The 23,922-nt window shown below is 36.0% G+C and overlaps 1 protein-coding gene across 1 annotated transcript in view; it reads right to left on the bottom strand.

The window, feature by feature from the left end:
* NT5E (5'-nucleotidase ecto) overlaps nt 1-14,847 on the bottom strand; it is a 218,406-nt gene extending 203,559 nt beyond the window's left edge. Inside the window, exon 1 of the mRNA XM_053710491.1 lies at nt 14,469-14,847. Coding sequence (XP_053566466.1) covers nt 14,469-14,804 — 336 coding nt within the window. The 5' untranslated portion in view covers nt 14,805-14,847. The remainder of the gene's footprint in view (nt 1-14,468) is intronic.
* Nucleotides 14,848-23,922: the final 9,075 nt, after the last annotated feature.

Raw genomic sequence — 23,922 nt, 5'->3', positions numbered from 1 at the left:
GGGGCTGTTAGCCAGTGCGGGTACTGTGATTTTTTTTAAAGTTGAGGGTCGCATGGATTCTACTCAATATCAGCAGATACTTGAGAATAATGTTGAGGAATCAGTCACAAAGTTGAAGTTACGCCGTAGCTGGATATTTCAACAAGACAACGACCCAAAACACTGCTCAAAATCTACTCTGGCATTTATGCAGCGGAACAAGTACAATGTTCTGGAATGGCAATCCCAGTCCCCAGACCTAAATATCATTGAAAATCTGTGGGGTGATTTGAAGCAGGCTGTCCATGCTCGGCAACCATCAACCCTAACTGAACTTGAGATGTTTTGCAAGGAGGAATGGTCCAAAATACCTTCATCCAGAATCCAGACACTCATTACAGGCTATAGGAAACATCTAGAGGCTGTTATTTCTGCTAAAGGATGCTCTACTAAATATTATTGCGATATTTCTTTTGGGGTGCCCAAATTTATGCACCTGTTTAATTTTGTTTTGATGCATATTGCACATTTTCTGTTAATCCAATAAACCTCATTTCACTACTGAAATATTAACTGAAGGAAACAGTAATATTTCAGTAGTGAAATGAGGTTTATTGGATTGACAGAAAATGTGCAATATGCATCAAAACAAAATTAAACAGGTGCGTAAATTTGGGGGGGGAGAGAGGGGAGAGAGAGGAGAGAGAGGAGAGAGAGGAGAGAGAGGAGAGAGAGAGGAGAGAGAGGAGAGAGAGGAGAGAGATCTATATATTAGAATGAAAGCGAAAATCAATGATAAACAAATGGCGCACAGATATGTATTGTCTCTATAACAAAGTTAGTGAATACTTTCAACTGCTGTTATCAAGTAATTAATACAGTTCGCTTCTGGAAATAATCCTATTGTAGAAACCGTATGATAGTAGAATTTTCTGCTTACCAGAACTAACCCCAATCTAATGAGGTAATTTTGAAGCTTTAAAGGGAACACCTCTCAATCAGTCTGTTCCAGAATTGATCTGTCTTTGCTTGGATCGGAATTCTGATTTTAAGTATTAACCTGTATGCACTGGGCCTTAACAGGGAGTTGATAAGACTCAGCTATTGTAGGCTTTCAGCCAGTGCCAACGCTGATAGACTTTTTAGATATATGTATATATAACTGACTAAATCGATATATGACACTAATCTATTAGTCACATGCAGTGACTTGTCATCTCTACTATTACTATTATCATATATATATATATAAACGGACACTGGAATATATGGTCCCTATATACATACTGAGAACATCTGTTGAAAGCTAAGACTTTTATTATCAGTCTATACACCATCCTGCTGTTTAACCGAACAGTACAAACAAGGAATATATGGGGCATTTATTCTAAGCTTTAATCTTACCTCATCACGGATTGAGGTCTCTTGATTCTCACCGCCAGATTCTCACCACGGAATGAAAGATTAAAGAGTCCAAAGATTCCATTAGATGCAAGCATACTACACAGACTTTATTGGGAGGAATTCCGATCCAAGCAAAGACAGATCAATTCTGGAACAGACTGATTGAAGGGTGTCCTATCATCATTCCCCTTTAAAGCTTCAAACTTACCTCATTAGATTGGGGTTAGTTCTGGTAAGCAGAAAATTCTACTAACATACGGTTTCTACAATAGGATTATTTCCAGAAGCGAACTGTATTAATTACTTGATAACAGCAGTTCAAAGTATTCACTAACTTTGTAATAGAGACAATACATATCTGTGTGCCATTTGTTTATCATTGATTTTCGCTTTCATTCTAATACTTCTAATAGTGACACGGGTGCACTATATAAATACTCAGGCAGCACGATTACGATCAAATTATAAATTTATTATACACTGTACTACTATTGGAAAACATGTAATGGTGAATTTATTCCATAGGGAGTAAGTAATAATTGTGTATACAAAAGAAAAAACTTGCCTTTGTTCGATTAATAACACATATTACACATAACAAATTAATACATAAGTAGGTTTAGCGCTGGTGACGTTTCTTTATATACATATAGATATATATATATATAAATATATATATCCTCCATGTGTATCTGCACTCACAATACAATTAGGTCATCAACCAGGGTGCCAAGTTGGTAGTATTTACAGTCTGTTTTAATGAAGGACTGCACTCACTGGATTTAGATACCCAATAAATATTTAATCCTGTATCTAAATCCAGTGAGTGCAGTCCTTCATTGAAACAGACTATACATATATATATATATATATATATACACATACACACACACACATATATATATATATATATATATATATATATATATATATATATATAGTCCCAAAAAGTGCACTCTCACTTCAACAGAACAGCTTTAGGGTGCTTGAGAGAAAAACATCCAATGAATACGTAAGACTCAGCACTCACTCCAAACTCCACTTCAATAAAGTGGAGTTTGGAGTGACTGCTGAGTTTTACATAATACTGTGTATGTATATATATATATATTTATATATATATATAATATGCAGTCATGTGAAAAGTGAAAAGTACACCCTCTTTGAATGATATGGTTTTACATATCAGGACATAATAACAACCATCTGGTCCGTAACAGGTCTTAAATTAGGTAAATACAACCTCTGATGAACAACAACACATGACATATTACGCTTTGTCATGATTTATTTAACAAAAATAAAGTCAAAATAAAGAAGCCATGTGTGAAAACCTAAATACACCTTATGATTCAATAGCTTGTAGAACGACCTCTAGCAGCATTAACTTGAAGTAATTGTTGTCGGTATGACTTTATCAGTGTCTCACATTATTGTGAAGGAATTTAGCCCACTCTTCTTAACAACGCTGCTTCAGCTCATTGAGGTTTGCGAGCATTCGTTTATGCACACCTCTCTTAAGGTCCCGCCACAGCATTTCAATTGGGTTGAGGTCTGGACTTTGACTGGGCCATTGCAACACCTTGATTATTTTCATTCTCAGCCATTCTGTTGTAGATTTGCTGGTGGGCTTGGGATCATTGTCCTGTTGCATGACCTAATTTTGGCAAAGTTTTAGCTGTCGGACAGATGGCTTCACATATGACTCTAGAATACTTTGGTATACAGAGGAGTTCATGGTCGGCCAGCAGCAGGGCTGAACACACATTCAGGTGGTTACCAACATGTGTCGCGGGAGTGCATCCCATGTGGACCAAATATCCGCATGGAGGTCAATGAGCCTTCTGTTTAAGTATACCGCCTCCTCCATCGTTCTTATTGTAGAGAGTATCTCCAGAACTTTCCCCAGATGGGGCGTGTTAGGTTGTTTCCAGTGTCTTGCAATCGCAAGTTTGGTGGCCATCAATAAATAAACAAAGAGGTGTCTTAATGGTTTGGGAAGTTTGGGAATGTTAAGATGAAGTACATAGGTCTCTGGGCCCTTCTCTGTAGGGAGGGCAAGTAGTCTTCCCAGGTCAAGGACCTTGGTCCATAGTTTCTGGATCTCGGGGCAACCCCACCAGATATGTAAGTCATCTCCCCTCTGGTTACACCCTCTCCAGCACCTGTCAGAGACAGCAGTCAGGAGTCTACTTAGACGGCTAGGCACCCAGTGCCATCTCGTCAAGAGTTTGTAAAATTGTTTGAAAAGTGTGACGTTGTGTATTTCCTGTCTATTGTATGCAATGGCTCTTGTCCACTCTTGACTATCAAAGGCCTGGCCTAGGTCTCTCTCCCAGGCAAGAATATTATGTGTCTTCTGGAGTGTAGGGAGGTCCTGTAGACATTGGTAATGTATCGTCAGTGGGTGATGTCCCTGCAGTCCCATTTGGTACCTAGTTTCCCATAGTGTAGGGTCTCGTGGGGGAGACTGAAAGAATTCCAGCTATGTAACAATGACCTAAGACGTATGACCTCAAAGTGCAGTCTACGTGGGATTAAGTATTGTGTTATCAAAGTGGGTGCAGTCGCCCACACCCCATCTAGGAACATATCCCTGACAGTGTCTATGGAGACAGGTGCCCAAACCTGTAAATTCAAATCTGGGAGCCCCCTAAGGAGCCCTCTGATACCATGAGTGGGGGACGGATAGGGAGCTACTTTAGAGGAGTGGCGTAATTTGTGCCAGAGCCTGAGGCAATGCCTAATTATAGGATTGGGGGTGAGAGAGAGTGGTTTACAGTGCTGTGGAATCCACACCAAGTCTCGGAGTAGAACACTGTGAGGTAAAGAAGCCTGCTCTATTTCGTACCATCTAGGATATTCCTCATTGAGACCCCAGCTAGATATGCAAGTTAACATGGCAGCCTCATAATACATTTTAAGGTTAGGGAGGCCTAGACCTCCTTTGTCTATCTGGGCCTGTAGGATCCTCCTTGCTACTCTAGGGTGAGCGTCAGCCCAGATGTATCTATTAAGGAGCGACTGGAAACTGTCTAAATAGGTAACTTTGACATAGCGTCGGATCCTTTCCCTCCTTGGGAATGGTCAAAATAGAGGCTTCTAAATATTCATTAGGGAGTAACCCAGTCTTAAAGATTTCTGAATATAGTCTTTTTAGATAAGGTATGAGGAAGGGGGCAAAAGCTTTATAGAATAAGGGGGTAAATCCGTCAGGGCCGGGGGCCTTGTGTAGTTTAAGGGAGGAAATGGCCTCTTTAATTTCTTGGGTTGTTATAGGGAGGGCTAAATTGTCTGCTTCATCGGCCTCTAGTTTTGGGAGGTGGAGGGAGGATAGGAAATCATTAATGACGTGAGCGTAGAAGTGTCATTCTCTACGTTATATAGCTCGCTGTAATAGGACATAAAGGCCTTACCAATGTCTCGGGGAGCATGCAGGGTATTCCCTAAGTAGCAGATCTTTTGGATCCTAGTCGCTTTTGTTCTGGCTCTAAGCTTAGAGGCTAATAGTCTATCAGCCCTATTGCCTTGGTAGTAGAAGAGCTTCAGAAACCGGAGCAGGGATTCCTGAGTCCTGATCGTCTACCTAGTGGTAATATCAGATCTAATTTAACCTATGCGTCTAGCTATCTCTGGGTCAGGGTGGCTTTGTTTAGTGATTCTAAGGGTCTAAGTTCTCCAAAGAGTTGGGCTAACGTAGCTCCCCTCTCGCGCCTGAGTCTTGAGGCTCGCTTTATGAATGTTCCCCTAAGGTAAGCTTTAAAGGCAGCCCACAAGGTTATGTTATTAGTTTGTTTAATGTAATTAAGCTTAAAGAAATCCTGTATGTCTGAAGCGGTTTGCTGGGACCAGGGTTTTTTAATCAGGGAGTCTGTAAGTCGCCAGGATCTCAAGCAACCCTCCGGAGGGAGTGGGTTCATAGTAGCCGTAACCATGTCATGGTCTGACCAAGTGCAGGTCACTATCCTAGCTAACCTCAATCTATCTAAAGTCCGGGGGTCAAGTTTAATGCTTTATTTTAATGTTTTGATGTGCTTTGTAAAAAAAAAAAATGTTTAACCCTTACACTTTACATAATATTAGGGTGGTCCAGCAATATTGCTTAATCATGTTGACAAATATGTTTAATATTTTGGAGCCAGTAAGAATATTTAGTAGCCAGTCATACTTTTAGAAGTCAGACAGTGGTATCTGTATATAGATTTATGGAGAATAACCCAAAAAGTTAGTAGCCAGGGCAAAAATTCTAGGAGCCAGTGGCTCCCAGGCTCCTGAGTTTGCCGAACCTTAGTATTATCAATTTTTCTTTGTTCGCTTGCTATCATTATTTGAAAAAGAAGGCATCTAAGCTTTTTTTTGGTTTCAGTACTCTGGACAGCACTTTTTTATTGGTGGATGAATTTATCCACCAATCAGCAAGGACAACCCAGGTTGTTCACCAAAAATGGGCCAGCATCTAAACTTACATTCTTGCATTTCAAATAAAGATACCAAGAGAATGAATAAAATTTGATAATAGGAGTAAATTAGAAAGTTGCTTAAAATGTCATGCTCAATCTGAATCACAAAAGAAAATTTTTGGGTACAGTGTCCCTTTAAGAATCCCCTTCTATGAAATCAGAATTTTGAGTAGTTCTTAAACTTACCGATTATGTATTTATGCTAAATATGCCAAACATAAGATGATTAACGTATATTTAAGATAAGTTGATTAACTATTTGTAAATGTGTAATATACAAGTAAAGTCTGCAGAAGTGTAATAATAAACTCCTTTTTCTTTTTTCTTTTCATCTTGAAAAAAGCTGTGTAGCTGAAACATGTCGATGAGTTGCCCTGTATTGCACTAAAAGAAAAAGTCTCATGAGCGCTCTGAGTGAAACATTGTAAAGTGTGCATTTAAAAAGATTGTGCACATTTAGATAATGGAAAAAAATTGGAAAGTTGTTTAAAATTGTCTGCTCTATCTGAATAACTAAAGTTTAATTTTGACTTAAGTGTCCCTTTAAAGTTGTAGGACAGTGGTGTTAAACCTTTCTGTGATGTGACTAAAATTGGTGATAATCTAAAAAATGTTTGAGTGAGAACCGTTTTTTAATCTTAATTGGATATTAAGCCCTTGTGCCTAATGGACATAAGTACTATGTCACAGGGTACTTTCCTCAGTGTACCATGTTGATGCAGTACTTACGTTCAACCTTCTGCCTCATGCTACGGTCGCTGCTCTCAGCTTTGACAGTCGAAACTACATCTAGAGGCAGAAGGCATCTGCCTTCATATGGTAAGGAAGGAAATGATTATTAGGGGGCGATTTATCAAGCTGAGGCACAGCAGCTCGCCTCTGGCAGGCTGAATACCCCTGGCGGAATTCAGCATTGCACACAAGCGCTATTTTGTACTCGCGTGCGATCCTGCGCCCTGCCCATGCACAGCCAATCAAGTGTGGGTAAGAGCTGTCAATCTCCCTGGTCAAATTAGACCGTAGAGATTGTTTTTCACCACTTTAGAAGTGGCAAAAGGTTAGGAAAGCAGCGGTCTAATGACCGCTGCTTGTTAAATACGGCATGCAGGTTCTCTTGTGAGAACCTGCAGCCGTAGGGGCTCAAAGGCTGGCGAAAGCCTTTGATAGATCGACCCCTTAGTTGCCATATGAAAGCAGATCACCAATGCCAACAGAGAAACTCTGTGTCCCTGTCTGCATTGGCTTGTGGTGGTGTCATGGGTGGTGTGGGAGGGAAAGATGGAGGCAGGTGGGCGGCCCATCACTGGAGGGGGGGGGGAGGGAGTTGGATCACATGCCACAGAATTTTTTTACTGGGAGGGAGGGATCCACTACACTACAGAAAAGTGTATAATAAGAGGGGAGAGAGAGCCCTACCGTATGATTGGCTGGACAGAGGAAGTGCAGGGTTTGGGGGGCTGCTACAATACAGAAACAGTATTTTTATTAATAAAATAAATACATTTTTTAGCAAAATGTAATGAAACTGTGTACGGGTAGACAGCTGTCAGTTCCTAAGATGGTGGAGACCATTGGGAGGGGGGGGAGGGTTATAGAGCTGTTTGTGTGGAATCAGGGAGATGGGAAGGTAAGGGGGATCCTACACTGCAGAAAAAAACCAATTCTAAATCTTCATATTGGCAGACTGTCTGCTAGTAGCTAAGATGGAGATGAGGAGTGTGTGTGTGGCGGTATCTTTTTGGGAGGGATCAGGGAGGTGGGAGGCGTCGGTTGGGAAGGTAATACCTATACTATAATATTATAATATTATTACCCTCCCAAGCTACCTGATTAACCCCTTCACTGCCGGTAAGAAAAGAAGTGTGCCATGCAGCTGCAATTAGCAGCATTCTAATTACCAAAAAAACAAAAAAAAAACAATGTCAAAGCCATAAATGTGTGCTATTTCTGAATAAAGAGAATCTATTACAACTATTTGCATTATGACTGCGCAAGGAGTGTGTAAATAGTTTTAGTGAGAAACCAAAGTTTGCGAAAAAGTTAATAATTTCTTTTAATATGATTGTATTTGGGGGCAAAACAGTGGGTAGAATGAAATATACCAAAATGGGCCGAAATTAATAACTTGGGTTGTCTACTATATATATATTTCCCTTTAAATGGAGTGATAGCAAAAATGCTAAACATTCTCCCGTATTTTGGGCACGTTTTTCCCCTTAAGGGGTTAAAACAAAAAAATAAAATTAATAATATATCAAGATTTAAACCTTAACTATTTATACATAGCAAGGATTTGTAAGAAAAAAAAAAAAAAGCACTATAATTGCAGCATGCAGTTTGGTGATAACCCAAATAAGAGGTGCCAGCATATTTGTTATGTGTGCCATCTTGGGAACTCGTGCCATATGTTTGCCACCACTGTCAAAGGATTTGACTTTTAAGGTGCAGTTTTACAACTTTGATAAGTTAAAATCCCCATGGACAATTAACATCACAGAATCTCTATTATGTTAAAAAAGACATCCTATTTGACATTCATTAACTAGTCACTGTGTATTCATGTGTATTGTTCTTAATATTTTATCAAAATAAACTTTTTGGCAATATAAAACTGCAATATTATTTATTCAATATTTAATGGTCTACTAGTTTATATGTCCAAACAGGGGCATAACAATGTTAAAAGTTGTCTAACACTTATGGAAAAATAAGGCTTTTAGCATATTTTTAATCATGTAAGAAGATCCCTAGCATGTCTCAGACTAGAGACAGAGCTATATCTGTATAGCACATATATCATTGTTTGGATGATGCTTCAGTAAAGTTTGTCTTAGTACATAAATCGTGTTTAATATTAGTTTATTAAAGGACAGTCCACTGTAAAACTGGTTTTCCTTTAATGTGTTTCCAATGACTTGTTACACCAGCAGCAGAGTATAAAACACATGAAAATGTATTTATTGTGGTTTATTTTTGTATATGAAACAGTTGGCTTTGTTCTTTGAAACCACAACCCATTAAAATAGGTTGAGCTTGCAGGAAAATCAGAGCTCCTTGTTTCATCACTTTCTGTTTTTCCTTATCTTATCTCTGTCTGTATACCAAAGCCTAATACTTTTAAAAACTGTCACTGTTTTGTTTTAGTCTATTGCAAAAATGTTTCTATTCATAATTTAGGTCACATTTTAGTGCGTTTACTATCTATGAACTTTCAAAAACAACAGACTTGAATATTTAAAAGGGATAACTGATTAATATTCTGCTCATGCTTTTCTGCAAGTTATAGATTCTTTTCAATTTACAAAAATTCAGTCATGATGGAAATGATTTAATTAAAGTGACATGAAACATTTTGAGATTTTAATCTTAAAGGACCAGTAAACTTTTAAATTTGCTTATCTTTTTTATTTAATTGTGTTATAAACTTTATTTTTTTAAATGCATGTTATTATTTTATTTGTATACTTTTGTTTTAATTTGGCTTTAATTTTTTTTTTTTTTTCCAAACCCCTTTTTTGCTTTGCAAGCAGTCCTATCGGTTCACACTATCCGGATAGGACTGCGGCTACGCGCGACTCACATTTGCGCATGCGCAGTTGCGCACTTGTACTGTAAGTGAAGAACTGTGATTACACGTCACTTACTTGAAGCGGTTTTGCGCATGCGCATTTGCACACTTGTAGTTCCGTAATTGAAGATTAGATAGAAGCAGTTTTGCCGCTTTGCAGTCATTGCAAGAGATTTTGGTCATTGCAAGAGATTTTGGTCATTGCAAGAGATTTTGCTTCTATTTATATATTTTTGCTATATTTGTTCCTGTTTTTTGTTTTTTTCCCTGATTGTCACGCATCATTAGAACATTTAATTGGTTAGTTTTGGGCACTAAATTTAGCTTTGTCTCAATTTATTATAAAATTCAATGTTTTATTTTTAAAGTGTAATGAATGACTCCTCTACCACATTTATAATGCTGCATTTTATTATCCAAACTATTTTTTAAGGTGATCTCTTTATGCCTTTGTTAGCTTTCCATATTGCCTACAGATTTTCTCTAATTATTCATAAAGTGTAAGTTTGAAGGTGTTTCATAAACGTCTCCCAGCATGTTTGTTTTCTAAATCATTTACATTTTTTATCCCAGTAAGTGCATGTTCTTCACCCTCAAAATCATGCCCTACATTTTGATTTTTGAAGGGGCGGAGTTTACATGGAAAGACCGTGAAACAAAAACGGTAAAATAGGAGATTTTTTTTTAATAAATTATTGAAAAAAACAGTTTAGCTCAATATTCATGCATATTTTTAAAGATAGCAATAAAAAAAACAACTACATTTAGAAAAATTTACTGGTCCTTTAAATGTAAATGCTTTTTATACATAGTTTAAAAAAAAAAAAAAAAGAATCAAGAATTTTTTGTTCAGCCCCAACTGTGAGAATTCTGGGACTTCACAAACCTAACTTTGCCACATACTTGTCCATAAATTGTCTCAGCAGAGGTGATATTATACTGAAAAAAAAAATAACAGTGGCAATCCTTGGTATCCTTTATTGAAACGCAGACCTAGGTAAACTCAGGAAAAGCAATGCACTACTGAGAGCTAGCTGGTGATTAGTAGCTGTACCTCTTGTCATTGGCTTAGCAGATGTGTTCAGCTAGCCCCCAATTGTGTGCTGCTAGTCTGGAGCTAAATTTATTAATATGTTTAACCCCTAAGCACTAAAATCATAGTTATATGCAAGCAATAGTGCAGTAATAAAATAATCTAGCACAGAGCATTTTCTTTTTGTACTTGTATGCCCCTTTAACATCTTGTAAAGCAGCTGTTCTCAAACCTTTTTCAGACTGTGGCTCACAAGACAATCCAAGTTTCTGCTATGGCAAACCTGTGTAATTAACAGTAAATGTATAGCTCCTTTAAAATATAAAAACACTAGGGAAATGATGCTATAAAACAGCAAGAGGTATACTACAACATTAAAAAAACTATTTATTGTGATTAAAAGACATATCTTAAAATATTTTAGAAGACTAATTTTCCACAAACAATCTTTAATACTTTACTTGCTCTACATGCATAATAATAAATATATAGGGCTAGATTACAAGTGAAGCTCTAATTTATTGCTGCGCACCCATAATGGGCGTGTGATAACTAACCAGCCATTACAAGTGGCTGGTTATTGCTTCTACAGCTCGTGGTAGCAATTAGCACTCTGAAAATTAACCAGAGATCAGTTCCCTGGTTAATTTTCCAAAGCGCCCCAAATTAAAGAGTTGTTTTTATTATTTTTTTTAGCAGTTTTTAGGTGTTAAAAGTAGCGGGTGTGGGGGGTGTAAGAAAAAAAAATGGCTCTGAAAAGTGCCTTTACATTGCGGTCTATGGGGAACTGTGTGTTCCCTGTAAATATATACAGTATGTATATGCTTATATTCATATATATTTATGTGTTAATATGTACAGTATATATACACATATTAACACATAAATATATAAGTACATATTCATATACATATATATTTAAATTTGCTGCCCATCACTGAGCATCTTACCCCCTTTGCTGCGCTAGGTTCTCATGCCGTGTCTCACAGCGATTGGAGCCTATGGAAGCACGCTCTCATGAGCACAAAGCTTCCATGCAATGTGAACATGAGGTCACATTCGCATTGCACCTAACTTGTAATACCAGCGCACATTTGAGTTCGCTGGTATTACTAAGTGGAGCACAAATATAAGCGATAGTTTGCTCTCTACTTGTAATCTGGTCCATAAAAAATAAAGAATTGAATCCCTTTATTCTCTTGATATACACATAAAAGGCTAAAATGTGTATGTTTATGATAAGGTACCTTACAAATTTCCCAACCTTTGACAATCCTGGTGGATATATGACAGTTGGAAAGTTTACAAATATGGTGGCAGTTTTCTCTGCACATCAACTATCTCGCAGCCATCTTGAAACCCCTGCAATTATATTTGTAAAGGAAAAGCCAAACCCTTTCCTTTCACTGTGAGCCTTGTTTTGCAGGGGGCACACAGAGGGGCCAGACATGATGCAGGTGGATCCACTACTGATTGCTGGGCCAGATGGGCCCCCTAAATGTTTGAGCCCAGTCTCATTTAAGACCTCAGAGACCCCTGTAGTTACTCTCCTGCTAGCTAGACAATAGATGGCATAAAGACCTCCTCTGCTTACTTTCTGCCACAGGAACTCCAAAGGGGCAAAATAGATAGGAGTAGACTGCCAACTGCCCCTGGTTACTAATAGCAATTATAGAAGCTAAAAATCTGGTGGCAAACTGCTGGGTCTTTAGTAGCACACTGTTTGAGAAACTCTTTTCTAAAGAATCCAATATGGCACTGTATGGATCACATAGGCACATTGTTTTCACTTGCAGGGCCAGTGAGCACATTTTAGAACTTCTAGAAATCTAACAAAAATGTATAATATTATTTTTATATCAACAACATTTAGGTTAGCAATGTTTATAATGACAGCAGAGTCAAAAGTAAACTTAAATTGATAGGATATATTTTAAATAACTTTCCAATTTGCCTATATTATCAATTTTGCTTAGTTCTCTTGGTATCCTTTGTTAAAGTGTAATCCCAGGTAAGCTCAGGAGCGTGAACGTGTCTAGGTATCTGGCAGCAGTGTTTATAGCAATGTTATACATAGTTACAAACACTGCTGTCATAGACTTCTGTAGATGCGTGCACACTCCTCAGATCTAACAACCTTCCTAGGTTTAGTGTTCAACAAAGAATTTCAAAGAGAACAAAGCAAATCTGATAAAAGAAGTAATATTGAAATTTGTTTTAAATGGCATGCTCTGTCTGTATCATGAAAGTTTTATTTTGACTTTAACGTCCCTATATCTAGATAGAAACTATTATATTGGCTTGTGCAAGTTCTAAAGTTTAACAGATAATATTGTTCAATGACATACGTGTATTACTGTACAGATACATAAAGACATTCATACAGTATCCCAGAAGCACTCTGAGACAAATAGTATTGTTGCATGCTTAAAATGGAATAATGTAACATCATGTAATAATAACTTCCAACCTAGGTGAGTAACAAGAAGCATTTGTTTTGGTAAAGAGGTGGGCCAATGAAAAGCATTCAACTGCAACATTGTGGCACTAGGGCCTTAGGTAGACACTCATGGTTTATGCATAGTTTCAAAATGTACTATTTTACTCAACTCTGCCTAAATATATCAGCTTTGTGAGTGTTAAATATTTACATGGTGTCTAGAACTGAAACTCTGCAGATCAGCAGAAGTAAACATTACCACTAAAAAGCTTATCTAGATCTGTCAGTAGTAGGCACTCCATCATTTAGGTTTCTCACATATCTTATGTTCTTATGTTTTCCACCTCACAAAAACATGAGTTATTAAAAATGCTGGAACTTACTGCTTATGTAAACCAGATTAAATATTTTACTTTAATGTCAGTGTCAGCAGATGCTACCATAGCCATGTTCTGCATCCTTCCCTGGTAGCAAAAAAAAGGTTAAGACAGAGTTAAATACTAAACCTTCAGTTTTGAACAGAAACCTGAAAAGTCATACATTTGTGGTTCAAAATTGCCATAATTATTTAGAAATTAAAAATAAAATAGGAATTTAGTTTTAATATATCCACTTGTAAAGAAAGACGCATGCTTTTTATCATTTGGCAATATCACCGAAAAAGAACATTGAATCAATAATTACCACACTTAATATTGTGTTACACAAATTAATTATTACAAAAGTGGAAGGAGAATATTACATCTGAGGGCTGCTTTCTCTATGCATATATCTGAAGGGCAGAGGAAACAGTTACTTGCTGACTTCTGCTATAGTTGGATAGGAAGAGCTGACCTGAGATCCAATTGTCCACTAATACATGCACTGTACATGTAGTTTTCTATTGATTTATTTCTCTGGGACTATGGGCTACAGTTGTCCATGTCTTACAGATAAGTGTAAAGAGACAGTGCATTGAAAAATTCAATTGAAAATCCACTACCGAGTAGGAGTTAATATTTATTTAGTGGAATAAAAAATAATTTTCAGTTTTAAGAATAATGAAATGGAATAGCTTATGTCAAAGATGCATCAGTCTTTATATTTGACATTCAGGCAGGTTTTGTTCCCTAGTAGAGAAGGTGTGTGTGGTAAATACACTGCCATAATCCTGTGTGGTTCCTTGAAGAAGGAAAGAACTAAAAAGAGCATTTAAAACCTTACCCTTACAATACCAATGACGTTACATCTTCAATAAAGTCCTTTATCAAACCGGACTTTGAACTGGATCCTAAGCCATGAACCAGAATGAACTGTGATTGTATATAGATACAATAAATATATATTTAATTATGTATGATGTGGGCATGGGGTAAACCAATGGACAATCCACTATCTGAAGCTCATAAATGTACAACAGTATTCCATAAAAAAGCATTTAAATCTATATGCACAAACAGCATGAATACAATTAAACAGGGGTTTTAACGTTTTGTCTATGCACTTAAGAACAACATTGGTAACTTCAATATCTCTCAAAACTCAGCGTTGTTTCAGGGTATAATAAACCAATGAATGGGCTGTTTGACGCAGACTGCTGCTTACCATTGCGTCGTATTTCAAGTAGTTCATAAAATCGGCTGCTTCTTTGCCTTTGAAGACATTGAACCAGATGGTGCCCTGGTACTGATCTCCTGCGTCAAGTAATAGGACATTGCTGTGGGTATTGCGAATCTCCTTAATTTTTGTTAGCCTCCTAGACACTCCTGCGAAACAGTCCCCAGGGTTACCACATTTGCCCGAGTCCTTGTTAGTCTGCTCCACACGGGCATGTACGTCATTGGTGTGTAGCAGGGTCAGCTGGAAGGAAGCTGCTACCCAGCAAGGCTGGCTAAGGAGCAGTAAAACCAACGTGAGCTCCATAGCAAGCACCAGGACCATGCACTGCTCATCAGCAGGCTTCAGCTAACTCATATCATACACTTTATCTTGAGAGTAAGAAGGTGGGGGCTGAGAAGGAGGAACCTGGGGAGGAGTTCGTGTCAGTTAAATATGAATATTTTATTCTATATTGCTACACCATGGTATTATTTTCTAAATCCTGGCTGAACAAACAACATGCACTGTAACTTGTTACAATTAAATTGCAAGTGTTCCAGTTTTCAAGGGAAAACTAAATAGAAGTGCAGATCAAGGCAATAAGTTGTAGCCTGCTTTGCCCCTCTTGTACAAGGGTTGTATAATGCACAAGAGCACATTGCAGTTGTTCCTTCTTAGCTGTAACTATAAGAATCGAACCTGTTTATGCCAAGAAATGTAAGTAGTAAATAATTTTATACTGTTCCCTTATGAAGTTTCCAACTCCAAACCATCTCTCTCTCTTTCTCTCTCTCTTAAGGTGGATTAGGCTAATTGCATGATATATTACATTCTTTGCTTTCTTGAAACCTCTGATTATTCTGTTTTAACCCAAAAATAGCAGTATGTGGTACTGCTTGCACATTTTACCTTATAATATGTAGTTTGCAGTATATTGTGTGTAGTAGGAGTAGAAACCATATGTAAATATGTCTCCCCTATACAATTAGGTTTTTGTTCTTTTTAGCAGTTGTGGTGTTTTATTGTGTTTAATACATTGTAGTAATTTTTCTATTTTAGTATCCCACATTTTCCAGTAAATAAATACAATGTGAAACATCAACTAATAATGTTGTGGTCTAATCACAAATGAAGAGAAAGATGCAACCCCTTAGCAACTTTACAATCACATTTACATATTGTGCAACATGTTATATTTTATAATACACACAGAAGGCAAATACAGTAGGTGCAAAACTAAAGCATACATTTAATCTAAAACATTCACTAAACTTGGTTTCCTATAACAGTGAGCTGCCATGGACAATAAACAATATATGTCCCTATTTAATCTCACATACTTGTACATTTTAATTATTTAAAGGAGTTTTGGTATTACCAATAATTAACAAAGCTATTGATGAAACACACATCAGACAAGTCTGTATACTCCCCCTGGTGTTATAAAATGCACTATACATTCATGTAATGGGCTCCACTTATTAACTTGCAAGTTCCCAGCTAGGGAACCTGCCACTTGTGTTCTGGATAAGCAAGCACAATTCACTGCCAGGATTTATCATTACACAAGCAAAAGCTTGTGCAGCCCCTTCCCAACCAATCACACAAGAACAGTGCTTGTCAATCATCTTGGACTAATCAGCCATCTTTGAGAGAACTGCGAGGTTTGGAGGCTTTGGTCTTTTGACTGCTTCTTAGCTAGTAGTTTACATGCTTGTATAAGAGATCCTTCTCTGCATGAGTTCTTATGCTGTGTTTGAAGCTAAATGTAATCCAATGTGTCCAACTTTTGATAAATGGGTATATACATGTGGTGATTGCCAGTGTGATTGCCATGCCCTGCTCTTGTGTGATTGAATGCATATGAGCAGGGAGTGGCATTGCACAACAGAGCTCTTTCAGCAGAGTCTAAATGCTATTAGAAAAGATAAACACCTTGTTTGCTGTACTTGTTTTTCAATGGTCAAACACCAACCATAACTCTCCTTATTTGGAGGAGCACATCTTTAGTCTGGTACTGTCGTTGTGTAGACAAACTGTCCATTACTTGGCTTCTGTAGAAACACTAAGATAATGAACATCAAATTAGGATGAGATATGTACCAAAGTTAGGCTTGTGAAGTGTGCCATGTTCTCTTTCAGTTTTCAGGACTGGAAAACCCACATTTGTTCATGCTTAAATTACAGGAAAAGGAAGCAAAATAAATTATAAAAGAATATTGCAAATTTGTTTTATTATGCAAATTTAAAACCTTTAAACCACAGTCCCAACGTTTTTACTGTCCCTTTACTGTCCTCAGGCAACTACGTCCCATTCTATCTGAACAAGTAATGGAAACTATTCTTATTGTATTACTAAGGGGGGATACTAAGACATCTAATTCATTACTATTGGATTACTGTTTACATAGAAGTCTTACGCAAGTCTTTGCCATTGGTAAACAGCTACAAATCAAAACCTCTATTCAATGTAAAGGGACAGTATACTATAAAATTGATTTGTCCTTAATGTGTTTTTTCAACAAAGAATACCATGGGAATTCAGCATATTTGATAATAGAAGTAAATTGGGAACTTTTTTAAGCTGTCTGAATCACCAAAGAAAATATTTGTGTTTCATATCCTTTTTAATGTGTTCTCAATTATCTAATTTACCTGCTTGAATGTATTGAATTGTTTACAAAAGCTTAATTTATATTTATTTTGTCTTTAATTATAGCAGATTTTGCCAGTTTTATCCCTAACTATATCCTGAAAATTTCAGTAACTTAAAGGCAGTGCAGGGTATACTGTAAATTTATTTTCCCTTAATGTGTTTGCAATGACTTGTTATACCAGTAGCATCACCAGAGTATAAAATGTATGTGAAATTGCTTCTTTAGGTTCCATTTTGTATATGAAATAGCTGGTTGAGCTTGCAGATCTCATCATGTTATCACTTTCTCTACACACAAATAAATGCTTATTGGAAATTAACATTTTATTACTTATCTCTCCTACCATCTTTCCTACCCCCCACCTGGGAGTGTAATTTCTTCTGCTTGCTGTGTTTACACAGATTTTTTTTAGCCTATACTTAAGTAAAGAAACTTTCAGTATAGATAGGGATACCACAGGCAAAATCAGCTATTTTAATTGTTGATATAAAGGTACAGCAAATATTTGTAAACAATTTAATACACTCAAGCAGGTAAAATTAATCACTGGGAACAATTTAAAGGCAAGAGCATTTTAGGGAAAGTCTACTTGATTTTTAATTTTTTTTTTAAAAAGATGGGTAACATTGTGCTCACTCCTGTGGAAAATGATAGTGGTTATACAAAAACCAGCACTAATTTGCTAAAATACTAAACTGTAAAATGCACTGAGATAAGGGGCAGACTGCATGAGCTTAGATACAGGTAATCAGTGAGGTAAAATGTGTATTAATATAATGGTGTTGGTTATGTAAAACTGGGGAATTGGTAAAAAAGGCTTATCTATCTTTTTAAACAATAACAATTTAGATGAAACCATGTTTCCAGTGGGAGAGGTGACAGAGAGGAACTAAAATGTTAATTTTCCTTTGTTCTCTGGTCTTTGAGTAAACAGTGAGAAATAAGATACTTTGTGTAAATAATTAGACAGATACAACAAGGAATGTGGTCTTTATTCCTTTGGGTTGTGGTGTCAATTAGCAATTTCATATAAAAAATAATACCTAAAGGTGAAACTTCCCATATATTGCAAACATTGCAGTTGATATTTGATATATTTGTAAACACGTTAAAGGGACATAAAACAAATTGGGATAGAGACAAAATATAATAATATTGTGTTTAATTAGTTTACCTGCAAATTTATACTGCAGTGCCTCGCCATTATCCCTTTATTTTAAGTTTCCAAATTGTACAGCTCTAACTCCTTCCACACATTTCCTTCTATGGCTACATCTATATCCATCTTTGATTTGGTAGAATGCAGACTTTAAACACTCATTATCTGATGGAGCATGCCTAGAAGCAAGTAAGCTGCTGTGAACTCAGTTGAAATACAATGCCTGTGTTTCTGATGCTAAACAATGATAAGGGGGGTGGATCAGACTACTCCAGACAGCATGGCTATGTAACGAAGTTTGCTAATTTCTGAAAATTATTTTAAAATACTTGCCAGCAATTTTTAAACAATTTTTTTAATGCAAACTATTTTTTACTTAATTTGCCCTTTTAGGATATGCACAGTTCTCAACCTTTTTTTTTTTTGGCGCTTTAAGGGGAAATCAGTTTTACAGTACACTGTCCCTTTAACTCCAAACTCTAATATATACATGAAAACTAAGGTTTAAATTCCAGTGTGGGGAGCAATAAGTTATCTACCTGTATATCTGGCACAATATCCAAAACTGAAACAAGCAATACTTGAAATAGAAGATAATTTATACTTATATCCTGGTGTCTTTCAAACCCACTAGACATAAATAACAATAGTAGAACTTCCAATTCTTTGAAAGAAGGGTAAAATAAATTAAGGGTTTTCTAACAAAATAAACTTTAAAGGACTAAAGCATCTTCTAATGGACTGTTCCAGCTACTTTTTCTATTTTAGCATGCGATTATTTCTAATAGTGCAGACCAATATAAAGGGACACAAAACCCATTATTTTCTTTTATGATTCCGATAGAGCACACCATTTTAAACACCTTTCCAATTATTATTATTTTTTTTTTGTATAATTTATTTTGTTCTTTTTTATCCTTTTTTGAAAAGTAGCTCTTGACAAGTATGCCTCTTGTCATTGGCTTTCAGCTAGCTCCTACTAGTGCATTACTGCTCCTTCAACAAAGGATACCAAAAAAATGAAGAAAATTAGATAATATAAGTGAATTGGAAAGTTGTTTAAAACAGTATGAATAAAAAAATCATGTGATAAAACGCTGTCTGTAGTGGCTTAGAAACAGGCAGAAATTTAGAGGTTTAAATTTAATAAAGTATATTAATTTAACAATGTTATCTGTATGGCCCACATGAACTAGCAGTCTCCTGTTGTGAAAAGCAAATAAAAAATCATGTGATAAAAGGCTGTCTGTAGTGGCTTAGAAACAGGCAGGAATTTAGAGGTTTAAATGTTATAAAGTATATTAATATAGCAATGTTGGTTGTGCAAAGCTGGGGAATGGGTAGTACATGCTTTATCTATCTTTTTAAACAATAAAAAATTTTGTGTTGACTGCCCCTTTAATGCTCTAAGTTTTGTTGTGTACCCTGCAGTCTGTGCTATGGGTTATGCATAATAGAAATAATTGCAATATGTTTTATTCATCTATTAAAATTGATTTTTTTTTTAAACTTAATTTGTGTGTGTCCATTACTTCCTGTCACAGCCCTACAAGTAAGCTGTAGTCTCCACAATAATAATAATCGCTATTTATCTTGGCTATTTTCTAGCTATAGTCAAAATCTTATTTATGATACCTTAACATATCAGAAATGACGAAACTCCTAATAGATGCACATACATACCATCCAACACAGTCACTAGTATAAAAATTGTTACCCTTCGTTTATTATATTTTTCTAATAGACTGTGCTGTCCTTCTTTGTATCACATTGAAATATAGGTCTCCAAACTATTTTAGTATAGGATAGAGCAATTATCTTAGAGATTTTATGCCACTCTTAGTAAAATTAGATCTTCTGAAAAATCTTATACATCCTTCTATCTATTACACCACAACAAAGTATAAGGATTTTGTTTATAAATATTCACATATAACCCCTTTCATACCAAAGTGGAAATATTGTTCTTAATGCGGTAAGATAATCGCTAATGAGATATAGACCACAATTCTTTAACAAACCCCTTTATGACTCACAATAATTTTCACAGGGTAATATCCCCTAACACTTTCAATTTGTACCAACAAAAATGACAATGTATGTGATAACTGACAATGTATGTGGTAACCTTCTCGCAATTACGATGTATCTAAGCAACTGCTGTAAAAATGTGTAAGTCTTCCCGTTCTTACTTAAAGGGACAGTATACACTCATTTTCATATAACTACATGTAATAGACACTACTATAAAGAATAAGATGCACAGATACTGATATAAAAATCCAGTATAAAACTGTTTAAAAACGTACTTAGAAGCTTTCAGTTTAGCTCTGTTGAAAAGGCAGTTGGAAAGCCCACTGCAAGTGGGAAATAAGACACTCCCCCCCTCCCCCTTCTTTTGCATATGAAAAGACCCTTTACACAAACAGGAGCAAGCTGGAGAAGGTAGCTGACGGTATTCAAATAAAACTTTGGGGCTTGGTTAGGAGTCTGAAAATCAGAGTAATGTTATTTAAAAATAAGCAAAATTATACATTTTTAAAAAAAACAAACTTTATGGGCTTTATAAATAGATCATCTACAAAACATTTATGCAAAGAAAAATTGAGTGTATAATGGCCCTTTAACGAGTGACGTTTTAAATACATCAAAACGATTGGTCTATTCAAAGGCTTGTCTAAATTATGTCAGCCAATCACAATTGGAGAATAATATCACGATGATCCAATCAATGTATCTGGTCGGGTTCTACTTTTGCTTATTACCCACTTAGTTCGGCCGGCGCGTACCCCTCTTAAGAAGCGTTATGTGAAACGCGCGTCAGGGGCACTGTTCTCGAGGTCATAGTACCTCACTGTTTTTAGATGCTCGCTCACTCAGATTGATGATAACTTCTAGTATTTGATCGATCGTATCTAATTTAGGATAATGTTAAAACAGTCTCCGATATAGTAGAGACTTTTCCTAGCTCAGCCGTGTGTTTGTTCTAAAAATCTAGCCAGCATAGCGTTAATTACAGCCTCCGCTATAGAAGAGGCTTTTTTCAGTAAGGCAATACTTTGTATCTACCAGGCTTATTGGTGAGGATAACGTTAAAACAGTCTCCGATATAGTAGAGACTTTTCCTAGCTCAGCCGTGTGTTTGTTCTAAAAATCTAGCCAGCATAGCGTTAATTACAGCCTCCGCTATAGAAGAGGCTTTTTTCAGTAAGGCAATACTTTGTATCTACCAGGCTTATTGCTACTACGCTTAAGCAACTTATTGCTCTAAATACCTTGACAGCCAGCATAATGTTAATTACAGCCTCCGCTATAGAAGAGGCTTTTTTCAGTAAGGCAATACTTTGTATTTACCAGGCTTTTTGCTACTACGCTTAAGCAACATATTGCTCTAAATACCTTGACAATATTTATTTTAAGCAATTGGTTATACTTAGTAACAAAGTGATATCGACGGGCAATGTTATAATTGACAGGGCATGTTTGTATTTATTTCAGAGTTGGTGTAAATAATTACTACAATGATATTTACATATGAAACACAATCTGTTAACTAACACAGCCATAGTTTAACCCTTAGATATACTATACATAAACTACACCTTGTAACCTATGCTTACATAATACTTGCTACATATTCGTATTAACTTATAAGCAATTGTATGTCACTTACTGGTATATCCTTACAAAATCTGGCTATTTAATTGTGGCACAATTTCTGAAGTCTTAACAACAACTGTATTAACTATCCTGTATTATATTCAGATTTTTTGCAATCTCAGTATATAATCTCATATGAGAGATACTTTTACCTTGTTGTAAGATTGCATTTAAATTTTTCAGATTGTATATCAGGTAACCCATATACAAATCTGTGAGTTTGAGCAAATTTTAACCAGTGTGTGAGTGTGTGTGCGTGTGTATGGGTCCTGCTGGACTAAACCTTTTGTCTCCAATAAAGTTTTTTTTGAGTCTGTATGGTTTTTTGAGACAATTTTAATACACACATTTGATTCCTTATATTTGTGGGATTTGGTGATATATTTACTTAGAGATAAGCAATCTTTTTCTTTCGTTTTGCAAACCTTTTTGCATCAATTATACATACATGTGTATATTACTGCTTTAACTCTAGAATTAAAGGGCCAGCTAATTTAAGCAAGAATAATTTAACCCTGTAATTCTTATTTATCAAATCCCATTTAACCTCATCTCTCTTCTTTTTCCCACAAGAAGCTTATCTAGCATAATGTCATTAAACAGCTAGAGTTGGTTTAGTATTAAGTCAATCGAATAGATAAAAAGGGAGTAAAATTTGCTCATACTAAGAACTGGCAAAATGCAACTTAAGTTTAAAAAAATCTCTCTACTCTTATCTCCCTGGGGGCCGGGGCTACAGTGAGAATTTCTAAGAGCTTATTTTGCAAGAAAATTAGTAAGTTGTTTGCTGTTTTTTTTTTTTTACACAATCTGTTTCTTTTTATGTTTACTTTAACATATTTGTTATTACCAGAGGAGCACTGTTAAAAATCCCTTTAAATTGACAGTATTTTGGCTTTTGTTAAATGCAATCTCCTTGCAAAATATTCGTATGAGTTTCTGAGGTGATGTCTCTTATAGGTTCAGTAAACACCTTGAAATTTTTCAAAATAAAACTTTCATTATTTATTATGCCCCCTTTCCATATAATTTAGACCTGACAATTGTGACTTTTCTAATTCTTAGCACACTTCAGAGTTCTCATCACTAAGCTTACTACATATCTTTCCCTACTTGGATTTAACAGTTAAGAACGGCAAAACAATGCTTTTTATACTCGCATATTATCTGGTGCTAGCCTTGTTACCTGCAGACTCAAATAAATATTGGCTTCCCATAGTGTGTGGAGTTTTGTTATTGAAAAACAATTGCAGCAAACAATATCTTAAAGGGACAGTCAACACCAGAATTTTTGTTGTTTAAAAAGAAAGATAATCCATTTATTCCCCAATCTCCAGTTTTGCATAACCAATACTGTTATAGAAATACACTTTTTATCTCTGTGATTACCATGTATCTAAGCCTTTGTAAACTGCCCCTTTTTTCAGTTCTTTTGACAGACTTGCATTTTAGCCAATCAGTGCTCACTCCTGGGTAACTTCACGTGCATGAGCTCAATGTTATCTATGTAAAACACATCAACTAATGCCCTCTAGTGGTGAAAATGCATTCAGATTAGAGGCAGTCTTCAAGGTCTAAGAAATTAGCATATGAACGTCCTAGAATTAGCTTGCAACTAAGAATACCAAGAGAACAAAGCAAAATTGGTGATAAAAGTAAATTGGAAAGTTGTTTAAAATTAGATTCCCTATTTAAATCATGAAAGTTTTTTTTGGACTTGACTGTCCCTTTAATTTGTTTTCAAAATGTTTAGACTTGGCTGATATGTTATTATGATTTAACATATACTTGAAAGTAAGTTCAAAGAAATACATTATCACAGCAATTGTTTCTGAACAGTAAATTTATCTTAATATCTTAATTGAGTGTTGTCTAATGCCACTTAAAACATCACAAGTTTTAGTTGCATTGTGAATATATTTAGAGTGTGTCTCAATAAAGCAGATATTTACCTCTAGGTCAGACATTACTAAAGTGATACTGA

The sequence above is a fragment of the Bombina bombina genome, chromosome 4 (genome assembly GCF_027579735.1).
Source record: "Bombina bombina isolate aBomBom1 chromosome 4, aBomBom1.pri, whole genome shotgun sequence".
Classification (NCBI taxonomy): Eukaryota; Metazoa; Chordata; class Amphibia; order Anura; family Bombinatoridae; genus Bombina; species Bombina bombina.
This window is presented reverse-complemented; position numbering and strand designations above follow the sequence as displayed.